The sequence below is a fragment of the Toxotes jaculatrix genome, chromosome 6 (genome assembly GCF_017976425.1).
Source record: "Toxotes jaculatrix isolate fToxJac2 chromosome 6, fToxJac2.pri, whole genome shotgun sequence".
NCBI lineage: Eukaryota > Metazoa > Chordata > Actinopteri > Toxotidae > Toxotes > Toxotes jaculatrix.
This window is the reverse complement of record NC_054399.1, coordinates 17,962,352-17,984,780: the sequence shown is the minus strand read 5'-3', so window position 1 is coordinate 17,984,780 and position 22,429 is coordinate 17,962,352. Positions and strand designations below refer to the sequence as shown.

At 39.1% G+C, this 22,429-nt stretch overlaps 1 protein-coding gene across 3 annotated transcripts in view; it reads left to right on the top strand.

The window, feature by feature from the left end:
• The window catches only part of lepr (leptin receptor), a 40,228-nt gene that overhangs the window by 5,631 nt on the left and 12,168 nt on the right, over nucleotides 1-22,429 (top strand). Inside the window, exons 1-7 of one of the 3 annotated variants that reach the window (XM_041039961.1) lie at nucleotides 10,480-10,726; nucleotides 14,316-14,373; nucleotides 15,284-15,336; nucleotides 16,907-17,131; nucleotides 18,960-19,089; nucleotides 19,653-19,837; nucleotides 22,154-22,302. In XM_041039961.1, the coding sequence (XP_040895895.1) occupies nucleotides 14,360-14,373; nucleotides 15,284-15,336; nucleotides 16,907-17,131; nucleotides 18,960-19,089; nucleotides 19,653-19,837; nucleotides 22,154-22,302 (756 nt within the window). In that variant the 5' untranslated portion in view covers nucleotides 10,480-10,726; nucleotides 14,316-14,359. Of the gene's footprint in view, nucleotides 1-10,479; nucleotides 10,727-14,315; nucleotides 14,374-15,283; nucleotides 15,337-16,906; nucleotides 17,135-18,959; nucleotides 19,090-19,652; nucleotides 19,838-22,153; nucleotides 22,303-22,429 lie in introns of those variants that run through there. The other 2 variants (XM_041039959.1, XM_041039960.1) reach the window with 2 other exon arrangements.

Below are 22,429 nucleotides of genomic sequence, written 5' to 3'. Positions count from 1 at the left end.
GTAAGATGCTGAGAAGAGAGAGAGCGAGGTGGAAAGAAAAGAAACAAAAAAGGACCATAAGATGAATAAGAAATGCTCATCTCACCCTGGGCTCTTTGCTTTGGTCTCTGATGTTCAGAAGTATCCCACAAATCTTTAAAACACGCCTTAAGCCTCGGTGGTGGCACTACCAGATGTTATCTACTCACATCTGGCATCAATACAAGTTGCTCACATATTGTATTGTGCACACAAAAACCCCAACAACACAGAACTTTGTGTTTTCCAGGCCAGTGTTTGTGCCAGCTGATGAGTATTTTCACTAATAAGACCCATTAAATCTATTAGTTGTGGCTTTCTCATTAACTCCTGTGAGACCAGAGGGTTGCACAACGAGACTGTTTTTGTTCACTCACATGTCTGTACATCTATCTTTGTGAGGGCACTCACTGACACAATGCACTTCCCAGCCTCTTACCTCAACCTGAACCATCAAAAGTGAATGCCTAACCCTAACCTAAACCCAAATCTGACCTCAACCCTAAAACCAAGTCTTAACTCTCACTCTTTTAGGGTGTGTCAGAAAGTGAGGACAGGACAAAATGTCCTCAGTTTACCTTACCAACAGTTGACTGTCATACTACATCACTACCAAAAGTGAAATTTTGCCAAAATTTAAATGTTGTTTTGCCAAATGTCGGTTTGCACACTTTACCTTGACTCACACTTCTTTTTTTGTCTGCTTCCCTGACATTTTCCTCATCAGTCTCTTCTCCCACAGGCCTTGATATCTGGCAGGTGCTGTGTCTTCTGCACAGCTCTGTTTTCTGTTAATTCAATAGACAGACACTGAACAGTGGAACAATACTGCATCACCTCATGAAAATATGTGAAATTAGCAGAAATTCTTGAAACGCACAGATATATTCCAAGGAAGAGATTTTTCCCACCAGGAAATAGACATAAATTTGACACAAAAATAGTCCAGTGGAAATATGTGGTGGTGTGGGTGGAAATCAAGAAGCTACAGTTACCTTTTGACAGTTGACCCATTGTGCATAAACACATTCTCTCCTTTAAGTTTTTATATTTGGATAACATATATTTGGTTTTCAATTTTTTTTTGTATTCATTACCAAATATCAACCATAACATAAACATCAAAACATACTCCAATCCCTAATGGCAACTCTGTTATGTGCCTAAAGCTGGCACTTCCTCTAATGGCAGCTAGATGCTGGCTGCGGCTCAGATGATAGCTCCTGAGTGCACAATTTGAGCTCGACCTTTGGCATTTCCTCCAGAATTGTTTCTTTCTTCGGGAAAAAATGTCCATAAAAAGTCCAAATAGCACAAAATAAGTCAAGTAGAAGAATCATCACAATTGTTTGTCTTGTAGCTCACTTGCCACTAGATGCTGTGAACTACATGTACTCTGATAGCACAAAAGTTACTGCGATACTGGGAGTTCATAAATAACTGTTCACAATTACTTGTGTGGAACCTTTTTTCAGAGCGTTAGGTAAGAAGATGAATACTCATATCAGGTCTGTCCAAAACACATGCAGGTAGAACCAGGAAACAATTAGTTTAGCAGAACTCATGACAAATGCAGAGTTAGGTTGTATTTCAGCAGGAGTAGCTTTGGAGGGGACATGTGATACAGCTGTACTCTGGAAAAGACATCACTCTCAAACTTTGTCAGCACACACTGCTTATATGATGATGACCTTAAGTCTTGATATAAACAAGCATGTACTGACCAAAGCTGAAATCAGACTGAAGCTCTTAGTGATTACGTGCTTTTGAAAAACAAAGGGTGAAGTAAGAAAGCTTTTGGGAAAAGGGCAGAGGTGTTAGTCTGCCTTGTTTTCTTCATGTTTTCCTTTGCAGATCTCAGTCTGAACACTTCTTTCAGTGTGACTGAAGCAGCAGAATTTCTCAGTAACAAGGATATTCATAATGCGACCCTGGGCATACTGCCAATGAAAATAAGGATGTCCAGTACATAGACTTTCCACAAACATGAAAACACAGAGCTTTATGATACAAAATTTGAATGGGAAACGCAACAAGAAAACCAGATGCGTCAAATCGGAAAATAGCAAACACAAAGACAATTTTGCATGTTCAGAATGATCAGGGCAGATAGGGTAATAACTTCCAATAAATTCCAGTAAACATGGATTGAAACTCTCAGTGTAACAATAACTGAGCTTCAAGAGCTGCCAGGACTTCTTTTCTTTTGGGATCAGTGTCACATCTGTCAGTATTAGGTTTTGGCAAAGAAAACGATTAACTTGTACAAACTGTACTTTCTTGTCAGAAAAAAGTAAAACAAATGTACACCCCTCCAAATAAAAAAAAAACAAAACAAAAAAAACAAACAAAACAAAACAACATTCACATCTACTTATTGGCTCTAACTAGCTACTTCAACGTTGCTTCACTGGCCCTACACACAGTACTTTCACCTTTCTCTCTCACTGGCCACTTCCATGGAATTGTCCCAAAAGGTTGACAAACTCCCGAGAATGACCTACTTTGAATTTTCAGACAGCAGTAGGCCAAGTCTTAAAGGGACACACCACCAAACTTACACAAATCTGTCCATTTGCCATAGGAAGACCTAATCAAGTTACATTTTAAGCTCTGTTTCTGAACGCAAGACACATGGGGTGAGATAAATCAAGGGAGTTTGGCTGGTGTCTGTAAGTTGAGATGGAGGGCTGACAGTTGGAATGAGCCAGGTCTGATGGCTGAGCAGGGCAGGCTTGGGAGAATGTCTGGACATTTCAGAATGGAGCAGGCAGAACCAGTAGGCAGAGTGGAAATCCTCTAGCAGATGACTGGCTTGGCAGAGAGTATGGCATGATAACTGACAAATAGGTAGATCGGGTGAGCCTGAGGCACAGGAATGGGAAAACTGCATGAGGAAAACTACTTGTAACATTAGGTGAGCTGGCTGACTGTTATACCACTAAGGTAAAGTGGGGAAGAATGGAGTGCAGGACCTGTCTTTAAATACAGCAGATTTCAGGTAGTGTTGATGAGATGATTATCTGCAGGTGTGCAGGAGAACTGGCAGGAAAGGGAAACTGGGTCATTGTGCCCACACAGGAGGACACACACACACACACATGCACACGCGAGCACACACACACACACACACGCACGCACGCACGCACACACACACACACACAGTTAGAGAGACAAACGGGACAAACAAAAAACACAAAGCAGGGGATATGCAGCAGAAACACAAGGGGTGAGGGAGATTTATCAGGTCTCACAACTAACTAACTAACTAACTAATCATAATGGTGTCTCCAAAATTATTTCGGATGCTTCTTAGCAGCTAGATATTCATAACAGTAAGTCTGTTTCACAAACTAGTAATGAGGAGTTCGAAAAACACGGGTATTTACATATCTGCTATAAGACACCACTGAGTTGCATTATAGGATGTGTAGGATTGAGTGTTGTTGGAAGTTGACGTGTACTAGGAACTGAAATCCAGGATATATGGCCTCTGGACAAGTCTCCTAACTTTAAGGAAATTAAATGCTAAATCTCTGGAGTGTTCCTTTCAGAGAATAACTGAAACCAGTGCCAATGGTTAACTAGCAGAGGTGGGACCAAGTCATTGTTTTGCAAGTCCCAAGTAAGTCTCAAGTCTTGGCCCTCAAGTCCCGAGTCAAGTCCCAAGTCAAGACAGGCAAGTCCCGAGTCAAGTCCAAAGTCAAGATTGACAAGTCTCAAGTCAAGTCCAAAGTCCTAACCTTTGAGTTTCAAGTCCTTTCGAGTCCTTTTAACCACACAGCAATAATATATTATGTAAGAGGTAAGCATATTAAACAGATGTCAGAACATCCCTTATAGCAACACATGAACTGTATTGAAACTACTCTTAATTACTCATATTATTAATATCAATCTTAACATTGTGTGATAATATATTTTGTATTTTAGTGTGTTACGTTGCAGCACGTAGACCAGCAACTCACGTGTGCAAGCTAACTTGTTTTTTCGTCAATGGACTGCTAGAGAGTAAGAGCAACGAGCAGTATAACTTTGTTTTCCTGTCGGAAAAATCCGTCTGACAGCAAGCTAAAACGGTACACATATTCTTAATATAGCGCACATTTAAAGTGACCTTGATTTTATTAGGTTTGCCTCTTTGTAGGTGGCTAAAATATGCGTTGCTGCTAACCGCCGTCTACTGTGTGATACCTTGACTAATGTTATGTATAAGTACCTCAACCATAGCCCTGTTAAAAAAATACTTAACAAAGGTATGAATAAGGGAGTGAACTCGCAGTAGACGCAACAAATTACCGTGTTTGCAATGATTTAGCTACACAGCAAAGAAAAATTAGCTACTTAGCCAATAAATGTAAGCTTTCATTCAGAACTTACCTTTCTTTGTGCAACTTCAGATGTCGAACGAAGTTCGAGCCACATGTTTTGCATACTGCAATTCGTTTTTTATTGACCACCTCGTAGTTTTTATACCCGAACGAAACTATCTTTGGTATCATTTTTTCCAGCTAGCGCGCTGTTTGACAGTCCGTCTTCATTGGTTGTCCTGCAATTTGATTGGATGGATGCTGTCGGATCAAAACAACGTTGATCTAATTTGATTGGATGTTGTGCCAACAGCACATACACACACAGACGAACACATACAAAGAAAGATACAGAGCGTTCCTTAATAACATCCTTTTTAATCTTTGGGTTTTTGAGGAAAGTAGCAAGTCTTGTCGAGTCAAAAGGCTCAAGTCCAAGTGAAGTCACAAGTCATTGATGTTAAAGTCCAAGTCGAGTTGCAAGTCTCTTTACATTTTGTCAAGTCGAGTCTAAAGTCATCAAATTAATGACTCGAGTCTGACTCGAGTCCAAGTCATGTGACTCGAGTCCACACCTCTGTTAACTAGGTATTCCTCTCTCCAACAATGGCTCTTAGTCTGCACTTATTTCCCACCTTATTTTATCTATTTTACAGAAAAGCATTAAAGCGATAGTGAGATGAGATTCCCAGCTTATTATGTACAATCAGGTTTCACTGCATTCTTCTGTGGTCAGAGAAATTTAATCTGCATGGGAAACACATGCCCCCGTCTGTGGGACCATGCTGCAGCAGGCAGAATCATATATGCATTTAAAATAAAAAGGTGACATCATTCTCTTCAGAGACATCATCCCAACCAGTTTGCTAGCATGACATCATCTCCTCGGTAAGCAGCCCCTCTGTGAGGATTTTTTTTTTTTTTCTGGAAAAGTGATGAATTATTCATGACTGGCTTTCCCTGTCTGAGGCAGCCAGCTGTTTTACACTGCAGGACACAGGGGCCTGTCTGTTAGACAGATTCGACTCATAGTGTTAATACAGTGTAAAGCCCTTAACACAGCAGTGATGATACTGTAGCTCTGCTGTCGAATCATGCCCCTGAGCAGTGATGACATGGGATTAATGATGAACTGATATCACCGTTAGCACAGCACTTTGCTGCTCTTTCAGAGACAGGACTTCAAGATCAAAGCAAGATTAAATATGTGTGTGTGCTTTTCTTATACTTCATAGTCATCAGTTCATTTCATTAAGTATAGCCATGTTGATAATTTAAGTTCAAAGGTAGCAGGTACAGGAGCAAAACAGGTTACAGGATGACATGAGCACAACAACATGCAGAACATGAATGATGCAACGAGCTTGTAAATGAGTAGGAAAAGATGATTGGTATATAAACTGTGAGGTGATCTGGGAATGGGAATCAGGACTGGGTGATTAGGGAATGAGAGACAGGTGAGCAGGTGGGTGTGGGCAGTCAGGTGACTGAGAAAATGAGGAAAGTGAAGGGATGGAGAGATGGTTGATTGTCATGATACTTAAAACCCACTGAAAGCATGTTGCTGAAACCCACAGCCTATCTGTGAATGATTTGCAGAAATCAGATTCATGTGGGTGTCTTCTTCCTTCTCTGGCTCTAGTCCTACTTTATCACTAAACATTGCAAGTAAGGTAATATTTGAAAAAACAAAACAAAACAAAAAAACAAAAAAAAACAAAAACAAACCCCTCCCCAAAATTACCTCAAAGGCTAAACATCAGAGGAGCTGACAGACTGGATCATCGTGGCATCCTGCATTAAACAAAAACAATGAAAGGGATTAACAGGAGGACGTTGCTTGCTTGCTTCCGTGCTGGTAACAATAGAGAATGTTGAGAACAGTCCAATTTTATTTATTTATTAATGCTCATTTTCTTTTCTTTCTTTTTTTTGGACCACAAAAACATCTTTATGTGAGGTTTTCATGTACCAAGAGGATGATGTCATTCTTGCACACGGGCTGGAATGACTTCATCGGAGAGGATGATGTCATCTCTTCATCTTGAATGCATACCGTAGGTGAGGCTGCTGCGACAGCGTGTTTCCCTTCCCTGTGCTGCATCACTGACCCTTACATTTTAACCCAATTTCATATTCTGTGCTGTGGCTGTGAATCTCCCATTTCTGTGTTACTTCACTGCTGTGCTGCAAAAAAAGAATGGGAAATATTTGCAGAATTAAGGTCAAATGGAGGTGCCTTAGAGATCACAGTGTTTTACTACGACAGCGTGTTAGTGTTTTCTTAAGTCTTTTTAAAAAAAATATTAATTCAAAGTATGTTTTCTTTATGAGTAATGTTGACTGTGAGAGTGAGTAAATGTCTGTCTGCATGTTTTTTCCACTATTAAAAATTTCCATCATTGCCATTCAAAAGGTATTTTGCTGTTATTTTCATCAGTACATTTTATGTTTTGTTATTTGTGAAGATGATTTCAAATCCACAAAAAAGAAAAAGAAAAAGGATTGCCTTTCCAACAAGTTTATCATCTAAGCTTAGATTATAAATTTAGAAATTCAAAAAGACCTTTGTCATAGTATGGGCATTTTGTACAAAGGGGATAAATGTGCAAATGCATGTATCTTTTTTCATTTGATGATTTAAAGAGAATCATAAATAAGGAGACCTTTCTTCATTAGTTACTTATTCATTCAGTTAGCAGGTGTCACACAAAGCATCTGACACTGGCACATCTTTGATATCACAATTCGTCTGACAATGACATCCTCTAATCGCAAAAGCAAAAGATAAATGTGACAGGAAACAAAACAAAAACCCAAATAACCTTTGTCTTCTGTCTTCCTTACTACCGCTCTCTGCTGCTGTGAAGGGATTTTAGATGTGTGTGAAACCAGACGCTGCTAATCCCCAGTAGTCACTGCAGCATACAGTGACAGAGCGATGCCATTCTGCTGACAATAATGAGCCAAATTCACATCTATAAAGATCAGTGGGCTGCGAAAGTGAGGGGAGGTGCCTCCATCATGACGCAAATCAAGGAAATCCATTTGCAAATGAATCTCCTCTCCTTCACACAGGCAAATCTATGCAAACACACAATGACACATCCTTTCTACGTCATAAAGTTTGATAGTGGCTGCAGGCACTATCTCACTCTGACGCCCACACACACGAGAACCTGTTCTGCTATACTTGTAAGGGCATTGCACTGGCTCATCTCTCTGGAGGCTTACCCTAACTTTAAGCACAACTGCCCCATGCCTAAGCCTTAATATAATTCCAACCTGGGCAGCGTAATGGCTTTTGTGGTTTGCACTGTTGCCAAAAAGCTAGAAGGTTCTGGATCAAAATGCACCACCCAGCAGTGTCCTTTGTGGAATATGCATGTTTTCCTCATGTCAGCCTGGGGTTCTTCCAGATGCTCCAGTTTCCTCTCATAGTCTGAAGGCATGCAGGCTAGATGATCTGGAAACTCTAAATTTCCCATAGTTGTGTGAATCTCATTGTCAGTCCATATACTTTAGGCTTGTTATGGACTGGCAACCTTTGCAGGTTGTATGCCTATGTAAAAATGGATGGATGGAAATTAATACTTCTGGCCTTAACCCTAAAATAAAAGCTGTGGCCCAATTCCATACCACATCCAGTACTGAGTGTGGTGTATTTTAGTATGCAAACTGGCTGTTCTGAGCTTACTTCATTTGCCACTCTACAGACTAAGTGAAATTATATAATGCAAAACCTGTTTAGAATTACCATGTAGTATGGATTTGGGACAGGGCTTGTGTGAAGTCATAAAATGAATGGTTAACCATATGGCGACCTGAGTTTTGCCCTGACAGTGAGGGAATTACAAACATACTAAAACTTACTGGCATGATTATACATGAAAACACACATGTGTACAGTATTCAAATATTGCCCTCAGAAAACCATCAAGCACAACTCCTGTGATGAAAGTTGTGGGATTGTAAACTGACACCTCAACTCAATTAGGATTCACACCTACAAACAAACCAGCTATTAGCTTTGTCAGCTTGATGTTCACGCATTCTAACAACAACCACCATATACCATACAGCTCCCACATAAACTGGTGATAGACAGCCAGTGATTTACTGTTGTGATTATATTACATCTTATCTAATTATTTAGCAGGAAATGGGAAACAAGCATTTGTAAATTTGATGATTCTTTCTTGTTAAATAAATTGATAATGTTTTGGGGTTCATTTATAGACTAATAATAGTTGGTTACAACTGTAAATACACAGTATCCCACGCTTAGAATTAATTTGGACATAACATCCTCAGAGATTTTTTTCATCTTTGTATTTATTACTTTTTCTAAAATGCAGTTGAAATTAAAAATTCTGCCAGAACAATGCATTCAATGCTGTTTTCAGGGTCAACACCACAAATAAATATCAAACCTGTGTGAAACACTGATAAGCTTTGGGCACACATGAGCCCAAAGCTTATCAGTGTATGTATGTATCTGTCCTGGTCTCTTTGAATGTCCACCACTGGACAACAGCAACAATACCTGTGTTTTCCATTGCCATGGTCCCAGTTTTTCCTCAACTAAGTCAGTACTCTTTCACATCTGTCTCTGCTTGGCTCTGTTCACCATCTGCAATTTAAAGGTATAATGTGGGGTACAGTAGTGGAGGAATGTATGGACACCAGGCAGTTGCACAGTAATAAAGAATGTTTTGTATTTTCAACTGGTGCAACATGGAAATTGAAAGTGTTGGGAAACATTGGTCTGATGTATAAATATAACAGAAATTTAACGCCACATCAGCCAGGACAACAAAATCATTCACTATTCACTGTATGGTACAGTCTTCTATGCAGAATTCCTTGTCTAGTTAATACAGACACAGACATATTTTCCAATTCAAAGAACAGATCATTCACCGGACTGTCTGTTTGCATTTGGAAAAGTAAGTTGACTTAATGGTGTGGCCAAGGATCCACATCTGGTATGGAGACTTTTTTCCAGGATTAAAACAAACAGCTTTTTAGCTTTTTTTTTTTTTTTTAAGTTGAATGTCAGCAGTAGCCTGCATCACTCAGCTGTCTGCAGCTCTGTTTGTCCTGCACACCACTGCAATCTGCTGACTCCTGTTTCATACGAATACAACGGCTGTCTGTATGACATTTGGAACACAACCGTGAGGCCCAACAGACAGTGGCATTTCTGTGTTTCTCTAGAAGTCAGTACATTTTCCAAGCAGAAGGGAGTGAAATACAGAGGAAGACAGAGACGTTGGGGAACTTAAAGCACTTAGCATCATGCTGATGTGCATGTTGCCAGCAGTGCTCTTATCATCACATGCACTTGTTGATAAGTGGGAGGGGCAATCCCCAAAACTATTGTAAGAGGAAAGATAAGTTTGCAGTACATTTCCTTTAATCCATTTTTACAATGAGAAATATGTTTTGTTTATTTTGCACCTTTAAATCACCTTGGGATGCAACTGCCTTTCTGTCTTTCTGTGTGACACTGCACCAGAGAGCGGGATATAAAGAAGATGAATGGAATGATATTCAAACCTTAACCTTAAAACTAAGTCTAGACCTAAAATAAATGGCTAACCTTGTGAGGACTGGATTTTTGTACACAAACCAAACTCAATTAAAAATGCAAACAAACAAACAAACAAATAAGAATGAATGCTTTAGTAGGATAAGTATTATGTTATTTTACATCATTGCTGCATGCTGCATTACTGTGTAATCAGCATTTTAATCTAACAACGCCTCCTATTTCATTGCTTGATTATATGACTTTCTGCAAATATAAAATCTGAATCTTTTAAGTTAGAAAAAGTACATTTCTATTTTAATTGTAGTGGAGTAGAAGCACGAGTATCATATATTAAAGATACTCAAGTACCTCAAATAAGGTAATTAAGTAAATATTTTTATTTATTTTTTCGTTAGTCTCCACCACTACAGGTGGCTTTTGTTTTTATTTCCCGACCAAATGATTGTCGAACATGGTCATATAATGGCCATCATGAGTAGTAGGATTTCCGGAGGTGTTCCTGAATGCACCACAACGGGCAGGTCGCTGTTGTGACTGTCAGAGCCTCTCCCTCGTCTCCCTGCTCTCATTGCTTCAGCCCCCAAGTCTGATTTCTTTACACCGGGAGGCTCTGCTGGGCTTTACGTCAAAGAAACGGCGGCAGCGTGTGTTAGAGGAGAGACGTTTTTCTTGGGGAAATCCTCATCAGCGTTGTCGCTCTCAGTTTCAGCCATGGACAGTTCACTCTGACAAAGACGCACTGATCTTCGGTCAGGATTTAAACTTAGAATACCTGTTTGAACTCTGACTTGGACAAGAGGAAACCTGGACACAAAACCAGCAGAGACCCCCCGTGAGTGATGTAAGGACATAGTTTCATTATTACTTATTCTCACTTTTAACGTTTCTAATTACGTCCTTCGACTTTTAATCGTGGTTGCGACCTTTCAGACTCTGCTTTCCCACAGAGGTGTGAAATTACTCAGCCGCTAAAGTCAAACTGAGAGCTCGAATGGTTTTCACCTTTTCAGTGTTTTTCTCTTTTGATATTTACCCTTTATTAACGATATCACTGTACACTGTATACTGTACCACTGTCTGATGATGAGTTTACACGAACCTTTTAGACATTTTTATTCTGCTGAGCTTTTCTCATGTTCAACTTTTTTTTTTTTTGGATGGTACAGTCTACCTACCTACTCTTTAGAGTGCATTATTTTCTCTTGCTCGTGTTGCACTTTTCATCAAGGTGAAAGTTGCCAGGAAATAAATGGCCATTTTAAATGACCGATTGTCAACACATGTGACATTAATGGTGCTTGTCTAGAGTTAGAAAAGAGAACAACTTGTCAGAAATGCGTTGCTGCTGCTCCCCCTGCTGAGGCTGATGTTGAGGGGGGGAGGGGGGGAGACAAGTCCCGGCGCGCCTCCATTCATAGCAGCTCTAGACTGGCAGGGAGTGAGTCAGAGCAGGATGAATAGTTGGCTACATGGAGTCCTTCAGAGGGGCAGAGCTTCCCTTGCATGTGGAAAATAGTTTCAGATGGTGGTGTCTTGATCCTGCCTAATTGTTTCCAAAGAAGATGAGGAGATAGAAGTCCCACAGCAGCACACACTAACACTGCTGATCCCTAAATGTGTCATGGGTTGCACAGTTTTTCTGGTGCAGTGTGCAGCCTGGAGATAATGAGCATCAAAGTTTCAGCATCTCAGCCGTCAGATCTGTGAGTGCAGTCTAGTCTTATAACACAACAACTGTAAGATACAACAAAAATATAAACATATAAACATTTACAACCACTTTTTTTTTTTTTTTCAATTTTAGGGTACTGGCTACTTGCCTGCATGTCTTTGAATGTTTAGCTTCTGTTACTCTCCCCAAAGTAAAACAAAGTGACTACATGAACACATTTTTGTAGTAATCCACTGACGAGATATTATGAGCGTGGGCAGGACCCTTTGCTCTCATTCAACCCTTCAGTCTTGTTGTTTTATCACATCTTGGTGGTTGATCTCACATCCTGGTTAAGCCTATCCCTGAAACAACCAGCTGGCTAAGTTATGACAGTTTTGTTGAATTAAGTGGTAGTAAGCTGTGTAAGTACTTGCACCCATGAGAGTGGAGTAGTCACTGGAGCTGGTTATTTTCTAGGTTAATCAGTTAATTATTGAAAACCCAATCAACCCAAAGATATTCAGATTACTCTCACACAAAACAAAGACAAGCATCAGATTCTTACATCTGAGGAGCTGAAACAAGGAAATGTTTGGCCTTTGTCAATCGATTACCCAGCTAATCACTGCATATGAATAAATATATAAATAGTTTGCTAAAACCAACCACCGACTGTGGTTATGGTTTGCAGTAAATCTTCACCCAATACCAAACCTCAGTAACACGAAAGTGACATTTCTGTAATTTTTGGTTGAATCTTACTAATCTCTACAGGCTTTGAAATTTTGTGATAGTATTTATACTGTGACGGTTATCCTGTTAATATCTCTGATTAAAAGATACCTCTGTAGGCAGCGTTGCAAATCGGTGCTTTGTCATTACTGCGTGGCACAATTGTGTGTGTATATATATATAAATTTTTATTTTTTATTTATTTATTTTTTCCCATCAATGTGAAAATGTACCTTGTCAGGTATTAAATTGAATGGATTAGCCCAAAATAGAAATCCCGTCTGGTTAATTTATGCATGAACAGTTTCTAAATAGATTTTTCAGAACATGTTTTATATTATAATATATCTTGATATCACATATGATCGGGTAATTCTTATCTTGAGTCTTTATATTTTTGATTTTCTGTATATTCTGGGTGCCTGAATCTGTCACTTTGCTGCTGTGACGGATGCAGTTTCCCCATTGTGGGACTAATAAAGGTGTATCTTATCTTATCTTATCAAAAATAACATTTACTATGATAGGGGATTTTTTTTGTAATGTATTAGTCATTCAGAGAACTCACTGAATCATTGGTTTGGATAATACAGGCTGAAAGGTTTTTGGAAGGGACTAAGGATTCTGCATGTCTCTAACATGCAAATGAAACTGGGTGCTAAAACTTTCATCACAACTTGAGGCCAGTACTGTCATTTTTCTCTTGATCATTCACTGAGACAGCAAAAAGCAAAATTTGTACACTTCTACAATATAAATATCAGTTATATGTAGTCAGTTTCGAGAACCAAGCAACGGGTGCCAGAACTGATCACATTAGTAACATGTTCTACATTTAGAACACCAAAAACCTCAGAACATTTAAAGATTCACACTACGTAGGGAAAAAAAGACTGAACCTTGCAGTTTTGGGTTTTTCAGTTTATCTGTAACCGAAGTTAAGGTTTCTGTTCCAGTTAATGCAGAAACTGAAATTTATCCTTCAGTGCACGTAGATAAGTGACAACACTCCGCTCAGGAACTACTGATGTTAGTCAGCATGCTTTGATGTGCACACCTGAAGGCGATGATGTGGTGTTGTGTACATTATAGCATTAACATGGCAACAGATTTGTTCAGTGCCCAGTGTTGTCTTTATGTGTTATTTTGTCCAACAGCCTCTTTGCTCTTGTGATGCTGTTTTACATCCTAAGCTTAATTAATTAGGTGCCTCATACAAAAACATGGTACGCATTGAGAGATTCTATTACACATTGACAAGTTTTAGTACACATTTACAGATTGATTTTCAAATGATCACCTTATTACACATACACACACACAGGAACACACAGTTCCTGACATGAACACCCAGACACACTCCAGTTTGTCCATGGTGTTGTTTTTCACTGCCTCCTGTGTGTTTGCCTTGGTCTAGCATATCAATGAATTAATAGATGTGGTCACTGTATTAATTTATTGCCTCAGTGCTCGTGTTTGGCATCAAAACAAGCAGAGGAGAGCTTTGTAATGAACTGTGGTGACAATCAAAAAAAGTGTTAATTATAGAAGAAATATTTGAAGAACAATAATTAGACCTTTATGGTCAAAAATGTCCAGAAGAAAAAACATGAAAATATAATAGCATCTTGTTATCTAACTGGGTGTTAGATAATGTGATGACCTCTAGAGAAAATAAAGAGGTGATTACATTTCTTCCATGTGCTGCGTGGCACACGCTTTTCTCATGAATGAAAAAATCGGGAGAGTGGGAGGTGCTCCTATCAGTGAGAGACCTGTCTCTCAGGATGTTCCTGAGAAATCCTCTGCTGTTTTTTTCACCGTGCCTTGAAGAATTGCCTCTGTGTTCTGTCAGGTTCTACCTCTGCCATGAATTTTCAGGGTTTTTTTTGTATTTATGCCCTATTTATGTCTAATCAGGACACAGGTCTTCAGTCCTGTTTGAGTGTAAATTGTCTTCCTTGCAGCACTGCTTCAAATCCTTATGTATAATCTCCTGAACCTTTCAGAACCTTCTCTGTTTCTCTTCTCTCTCTCCCCTCAGTGAGATTCACCCCAGTCAAAGACCAACTAGGCCATGCTCACACAATGACCACTACAATGTAAGTGTTGCGCTATATAGACTAATCTACCATTACTGAGGTGGCATTATCGAATTGAATTCAGTGACTGTGAAAACATGGATGTTTGGATCATGATGGGTTGTTTCCCCGCCTGCAAGTGAAGTTCTCATCCTCAAAACACTAGTGAAACTGGTTGTGTCTTGGGTTTGGGGTGAAAAATAAACGCTAACATTTTCCAGCCTCCAAAGGATGGATTGCAAAGTGTTTTTCAGAATTTGCATATATTGTTTATGTAAATGTAGCTGGTTCTGCAGGGTCAAACTGGACTTGTTTCTTCTGAAAAGCTGCATAAAATTGTGGAGTACACCAGACAAAAATCAGCTTCTTAGCACTGGACCGCTGAAAAGCCGTTACTCAGAACTGCTGACCAATGTCCTCTGTCACAGTGTTTCATAAGAAAGACTCTGTATCAGATGAGTCATTTCATCTGTAGAGAAGTTGGTCCACCAGTTCTTCCACTGTTCTCTGTAGTTGTGTCCAACCCAAGTTTCCTGGCATTTGTTTCATTGGCATTCAAGTGTGCATCTCTCACTGCTTTCTGATAATACGTCTTCTTTTGTAATCATATCAGATCTAGAGATAATGTTTCATTCTTGTATGTCATCAAGCATAGACTGTTGTAATTCCTCATGCCTAACCTGCTCCAGTTGGATTTAGAGATGTTTAATGACATTGCAAAAGTCCCTCATTTACACCTGCAATGTGTTTGTACAGCACTATTAAATCAACTGCTACTTGCTTTGATCTGTATTGTTAAGCTTTTGCTCTATGTACAGCTGCGCTCATGGTTTTATTTTCTATTTAATTCTCTCTTTATCTCATCTCCCTCCTGTTTTACGTTCTCTCTGTCCATGAGTCCATTGCTTATATCCTCTTTGTCCCTCTACAGGGTTCGGTCTGTAATGTTGACAGTCCTGATTCATATTTTCCTGGTGTCCCTTGGTGAGTTCTACCACCAACACATTAGATGTGACCTCTGGGTTCGCAGTTTGTCTTTCTCTAGCTTGTATTAGTTTTGTGTAAACAGATAGGCTTACTTTAGAATGAAAATAATTATTATTCTTTTTTTGGTATTTATTTCTTATTTGTTATTTTTGTACTTACCAAGCATTGGCTAAGATAAAATCCTACGATCAGGCAGTTACAGCCAACGTCAAATAACTCAAATAAGAATAAAAAACACTTTAGTACTACAAAGAATCATATGAAGATCATTAAAGAACCATACTTTGTGGTTCTTTGTAGAACCACAAAGCCTTTGTAGAACCATTTAAGTACCATGGTTTTCTGTGAGAATGTGTAATGTAATTTTTTTTCACAGATAACATAATCTTCTATGGTGTAGTCTCTTGCCAGTCCCTGACAATAGACATCTTACAAAGGACAAAAAGCTTTTCACAAAGAATATATCAATATATGCTTCTTCCATTATAAATTCTGTAGGAAGCTCACAGATTGACCTTGGTCTTTGGTTACTTCTCAAAAAAACCTTAATAGATATCTAAACTTTGCAACGGTCAAACGGTCAAAAAAAGTTTTCTCATAGAAGTTTATTACTACTGGACAATGATAATACAATTCAAATGAATGAAGAATCATCTTCACTTATTTGATTTGATGTTTTATACCACAGTTCTCTGAGATTTGTAAAGACATGATATAACTTTGTAGGTGGGCATGGTGGTAATTAAATCCTGAAGATCCCTGTTGATTTTTTGTTACTTATTGGCAGTAGTTTCTATTTGGAACTGACATTTCTATTTAAGTAGTACGCAGGTTTTGAAGAAATAACACTGGTCACGATGTGTAAGTCAATATAATCTCCTGATACACTGGACACCACAGCTTCATACCATTGTTGACACTTGTTTCCTTGAGATTTATAGTGTTATAGTGGGCAGATTTCCCCTGTGTATGGTTCATTTGGTTTCAGCTGCCAAAATGAAAACCACTTTTCTTTGACAGCACAGTATGTTATCCACTGCCAGCTGTTAGGCCGACATGATGACTTTCACCTGGGCTCAAATCAATAACATGTCAGGTGTTCACTCACAGGGTCTTTGTGCTCCTCTCATGTTCTTTTTTTTTGTTTTTCTCTGAGACACAGCTTGCCATGATAACCAGTAGCTGTTACCTCACTTAAAAAAAAAAAAAATTACAGAAACAAACAAAACCCTGAATAACACCAAATAAACTCTGCCTCAACCTAACTTAATAGTCTTTGGTCCTTTACTCCATAAATTAATATAGTGTTAATGAGTTATGTTTGATATAGAATGAAAATGTATAATTTGCCCATAGAGGGAAATATTTTTAACAATTTGGGCAAAAATGTATTTTATTTAACATCAATACAGGTTTTGTCAAAAAAGAAAAACACCACATTATCATTATGTCCTTATATGTGCATTTATTTTGTATACTTTTGTTGTATTACACATTTATTAGCTCAATTTTATATTATAACCTTATCGTCAGATTTTTCTTATAATCTTTGACTCTATGTGAGCAGGTGCTCAGTGTCTGGAACCTGAGGTGGGAGCCTCTCTCCAGGCAGGTGCCCTGGACCTCCCATGGCAGGATGAGCTGTGCTGTGACTCACCTTCAACCCACCTTAATGAGGAGGGAGGCGGCATGGATACACCGGAGACAAACCGCTCTGAATCAAACCTCCCACACCATCCCCACTGCAGCTTCAGGAGGTCGACAACCACACCACATCCTCATGAGCCTTCAGGTGGTAAGAGTTGACGCAACACTGCTAAATAAAAAGGTTTCTTAACTGATGATCAATTTATATACAAGTGCTTTTGAGAAACATTTCCTATGGTTGGAAATGTAAGATCTAGGCTTGAGATTAGAAATGTGGATCGAGGCTTGTCGAGGCTTATTGGTCTCTTTCCCAGGTTGATAAGGTTCTGCTGAAAGAGAGCCTCTGAAGGAAGTGATGTATTTCACACCATGTCTCTATTTTTAACCTACTTAGTATCAGACTTTTCTAGCCAGTTTTCGACAGCCACTTAACACATGTAGAAAAAGTTCCATCTTATGACTTTTTCTTCTGCTGCAACAACAGACTGTAAAATACCAAACTTAGGCCACTTGCTCTGCTCAGCACCAAACATCACGAGCCGGGCTGGCTGACAATTATCAGGACTTCAACAGGCATCTTGGTTTATGCATTACCTTCATGCACTACACTACATATTACACTACATCCTGCACTGGCACTGGATGTTGACATTGGATATAAACAGTGAGCTGCCACAAACAGCATAGGATATTAGGATATTGAGTTAGCTTTACACACTGCTAGGGTAGTGGTGGGTTCTACAATTTAAACGTACCCTGTGGAGTTTTTGACCACTGGTAGTGCTACAGAGTGGTATTGTGATGTGGTACACAGTCCTACTGACGGTTTGGTGCTATTCTATGTTTGACTTGAGAGAAAACTTAAAGGACAAACATTGATCTCTGCTTGAAGGGAACATAGACATAGCTGTGTGTCTTTACTAGAAACATTAAAGTGAGACACTTGCGATCCAAAGTAGCAACAGCATGGCTGTATGATGTGGCTCATGCTCATCAGTACAAACAGTGGGGTTAGTGTGACACAGACTTATTATTTGCCTGGAGCAGCATCACTTGTCACTGACAGAGATGCCCCAAAAGATCAGCCTGACAGGCTCATTACACGTTAATGGATTTTTTATCTAGTGTCCCTTCCAGTCTCCGCTCAAGGTGGGCGACCATGTGAGTCTTGTGCTGCGATCACTTCACATAGTCTGGCTCAGGAGGATTCCCTCTCGCTTTTATCAGTCATCACAACAAAATCAAAGCAACTGTTCTCACTTGTGCCACTTTTCTGAGAAATGTACTGCTGTTTTATTGCAAGGAGAGAAAATAAGAGGGTCATTAAGTTTAAAAAGCAAATGGGGGCCAGTTCAAGTAAGTCATAATTCTAAAAAGCTCTGTTGATATCGTCAGCGTGGAGGTGAAGATGGAGGTGAGGCAATATTGTGACATCGGGGAGGTGAGGAGGATTTGTTATGTTGCATCGATCTGTGAGGCAGTGTGATGCATCCAAATCAATGGTGATTAGCCAAGACCTTCCAGCATTATGTCTATGCAGTGATAATTAAACAGAGCGGTTAAAGGCCTTTGCTGTGCCTCCTGAGTGCTTTATGTGGCCGTTTGACAATCAAGAGTGTGATTCAGTTCGGTGTTACGCACACAAACCAAGATCCACAGGGTATGTTAACAATTCATCATCATCATCAAATCATTTTTCTCATTCCTGTTTTCATCACACCTATTTTGTTCACATCTTTTGTTTCTTTTAGCACCAAAAGTCCCCAAAACAGCTGCACCAAATACCATTTACCATTAACCTCACAGCATTATTGTGTTTTTATAGTAAAACAGTATTTCACTCAGAGGCTTATTTCTCAGAATATTAATCCAGGCTGCTTACGCAGAAGCCTTCATTCACACTTAACCTGGTGTATGACATCTGGGGATGGTGCTGATGGAACCACTAACATGAAATTGTGATTACTTGTCAGGCACCTGTTTGGACATACTGTGCAGAATTGATGAAAACTGGGAAAAATTAACTTGTGATCTTCAGTCTCACGGCCAACCATCAGCCACCCTGGATGCTGGTCTTATGTCGGTCAGCTTACAGCGTCTGTTGTGAGTATGAAGCTGAACACTCTTATTGTTTCATTAATGTTTTCCAGAGTGTACATAAGCCGGTGTGTGTGTGAGTCTAGTGTGTACCTTTCCTGACTGCTCAGTGGGGGGTTAAGCATGTGTGCTTACTTTGTTAAGCAGTAGGGAAACTCTGTGATATCATACTGGCTCCAGGCTCTTATTGTGATGGGGATAAAGAGACCAGTTCCCCTCTGATCTAACACACACTTGATAAAAGATACCAGACACGTTACAGCTCTTACGTGTTGTACAGCATCAACTGTTGTGGAATGTTTTCTATAAAAGTAAAAGCAATTTAACAAAATGCTTTCACCTCATGGTGCATTTATTAGCTGTTCTGGAGCTTTTGATCGTATCACACATCGTCATCAGCAGATAAAACTGCTCAGATGTCAAGGAGTTGTTAATATTCAAACTTTCTTTTTTTTCTGAGCGCTGTAAGGACTTTTCCTCCATGCTAATGAGGATAAAGTGAGATGGAGAAAAGCTCCATAATGACAGAGAAAAGAGTGTGACAGAAGTGTTTCTCCATCCACTTCCAGGTCCCAGGATTCACAGGTGAACAGTGGGAATAGTGTGTCTGATAATCCTGTTGTCTGTGAAGGGGAGGATTCCTTCACGTGTTCAGTTTCTCTTCACTGTACAACAAGCTTTGTCACCGTGGTAACTGTCAGCATCTCCAACGCCATAACTCCGCCGGTCCAGCTCAGAATTCCTGCCCGGCCTGGTAAGAACGTGTTTTTTTTTTTTTTTTTTTGGTCTGATAGCTAATATACATTCTTGTACTGTAAAGTCATTAGGTGTGAGCACGCTTTTTTGAACTAGAATGAAGGTTTGAAGGATAGCACATTACAGTAAGTCATAAAGAGCAAATTCCCAGAATTCACTTTTTTCAAAGTGTTTCGATTACTGTCAGCAATGTGCTAAGAATAAATTGAGCCATGTATGAAGCTGATGCAGAGCTCCCTAATGTTCAACATTTACCAGAGTCCAGCTTCAAAGTGATGAATCTGGACAGATAAGAAGAAAGAGTTTTATTTAGTCGTGACTGGAGTTTTATTTAGCCATGATTGGAATACAGTTAAAAGCAGCTGTGCCATGATCTCACCTGTGCGTGCATGTGTGTGTGCTTTCAGCCACATCTAAGATGTGAGATCTCCACAGTGACAGATAAGGACTTTCCATGGTGTGTTTGTCTGTTTGCACAGACCTCTTTGGTTAAACTTTGGTTAAAGAGCAGAAACTGAGTAGTAACCATATCTTGTCTAGGTTTTTATTTTTTTTTTCCACTTTGCAGTTTTATCCTTTTCTTCCTGTCAAGGTTACACTGCCATTAGTAAAATCTTCATCCTTCTAAATGAGCTTTTTCTGCTCTTGAAACAAAGCTTTCATATGTTTTTCATAGAATCAGATCAGTCAGTGCTGTCATTGGTGGTCCTGGATGTTTTTAGCACTCTAGGTGAACTGTAGCAGTGGAAAGTAATTAAGTATGTTTACTCCTTTTGAGGTATTTGTACTTTACTTTTAGTGGGATATTGCTTGTTTTACTGAAGTACTGAAGTTGTTTGCCCACATGTGCACAAATATCTGTATATGAATAGAGAGTGGTTGTGTTCTGGTGATAGAAGAGCAAAGACGAGGGGGCAGTCACAATATCAATATCCTAGAGCCCAAGGTTATGTCAACAAATTTCTTATTTTTTTTCTGACCAACTGTCAAAAACCCCAAATATAAAATGTATTGTAATATAAGGCCATTGCTCACATTTGAGAGGCTGAAACCATCAAAGGATTTGCATATATTCTTGAAAAATGGCAAATGGTTATTATCAAAATAGTTGTTGATTTTATTTTATATCTGGCGACTTATCAATTTATTTTTATTATCCTGTTTATTCTTAAACCACGTAAACAAAACAAGATAATGACTCTAATAGCAAGGAGTGAGAGGGAAATGAGAAACGTTTTTTTGTTTCCTCATGCATCGCTGGCAGCTGCCATTGTGTGTTGCATAGTTGGATGGCACTTGTGAAAGTACTAACTGTTGCTCCAACTTCAGTTAGATGTGTAAATTTGCCTTTCCGAGGGAACATTTCTTCTTGGCCCTAATGTGAGAGGAGTCTGGAAAATAAATTGTTGACCTATTACTCATAATGATGAGTAATCTCTACTCTCCCAGTAGGCATCTTTGTGGTTTTAAGAGACTCAATTATCTCAGACTGTTTGTTATAACTCCGATGGTTGAACTGGGACATCTTTGTTAACCGGACTGCTACACCCGTCTCACTTCAGATAAATGACAGTTAATACTGGCACCATGCCTCTGAGATCCACCTGAAATCGTCATTCAGTATCAGTATGTGGCTTTATGTACTGTACAGGAAATTTTAAATTCCCAGCTATGTGCTTTGATCCAAAATTCATTCTCTGACATTTAGGTGTATAATCTTCATATATGTAAAGACCAAAAGGTGAAGTGAATTTGCTGTTTATGCCAATCAGTTGCCAAGAAATTGAATTATATGCTGTCTACATTTTTCATTATCTCTACACTCAAGGTGTGATTGAGTCATTCATTAAATATTGATGATCCTGGCATGAGGACTAGAAGAGTATTGAGCTTTGCTGTATCAAGATGACCATAATTACACCAAAAGCCTATAATTTAAATTTAAAGTGCTGTTGTGTCATGTGTTCTCAAAGAAAGTAAATTATTAGCCCAGGTATAAACACTGACAGATAACATACAGTAGGATTTAATGAGTGACCTTAAGAATGCTGAGAGGACTAAAATCCTACACAGATCTCAGAGTTGTACTTTAATGAACCATAGGGAAAATATAATCCTCTAATTCTATTTACACTTATAGTAATAATCCACAGGATTCTGTAACCTTTAATAATGAAAACTGAAATTAGAGCAGGATCAAAGGGATTTTCATGATTGTAAGTAATTTCTCTTTTGTATATTGATTCTGTTGTGGAACAAACAGAACTGTTTATTTGTGCCTATTTTCCTTAGATGTTTCTTTCTTCTTCTACAGTGAAACCGAGTCCTCCAGCCAACCTTTCACATATTCAGACCATCGAGGCAGAGCTGATTTTGCACTGGGAGGACTCATCAGACTTTGATACTGGCCAGCTGAGATATGAGGTCCGATACTCCTTTAACACCACTCATCCAGACTGGCAGGTAAATGCTAACCTGTTAAATGCCTGTAAAATGTCATTTTTAGTGCAGACATTGTGCTTCACATATTCATTTGGTTCCAGGCAGCAAATCTCACATACTATTGTAGATTGCAAAGAAAGCCTTGATG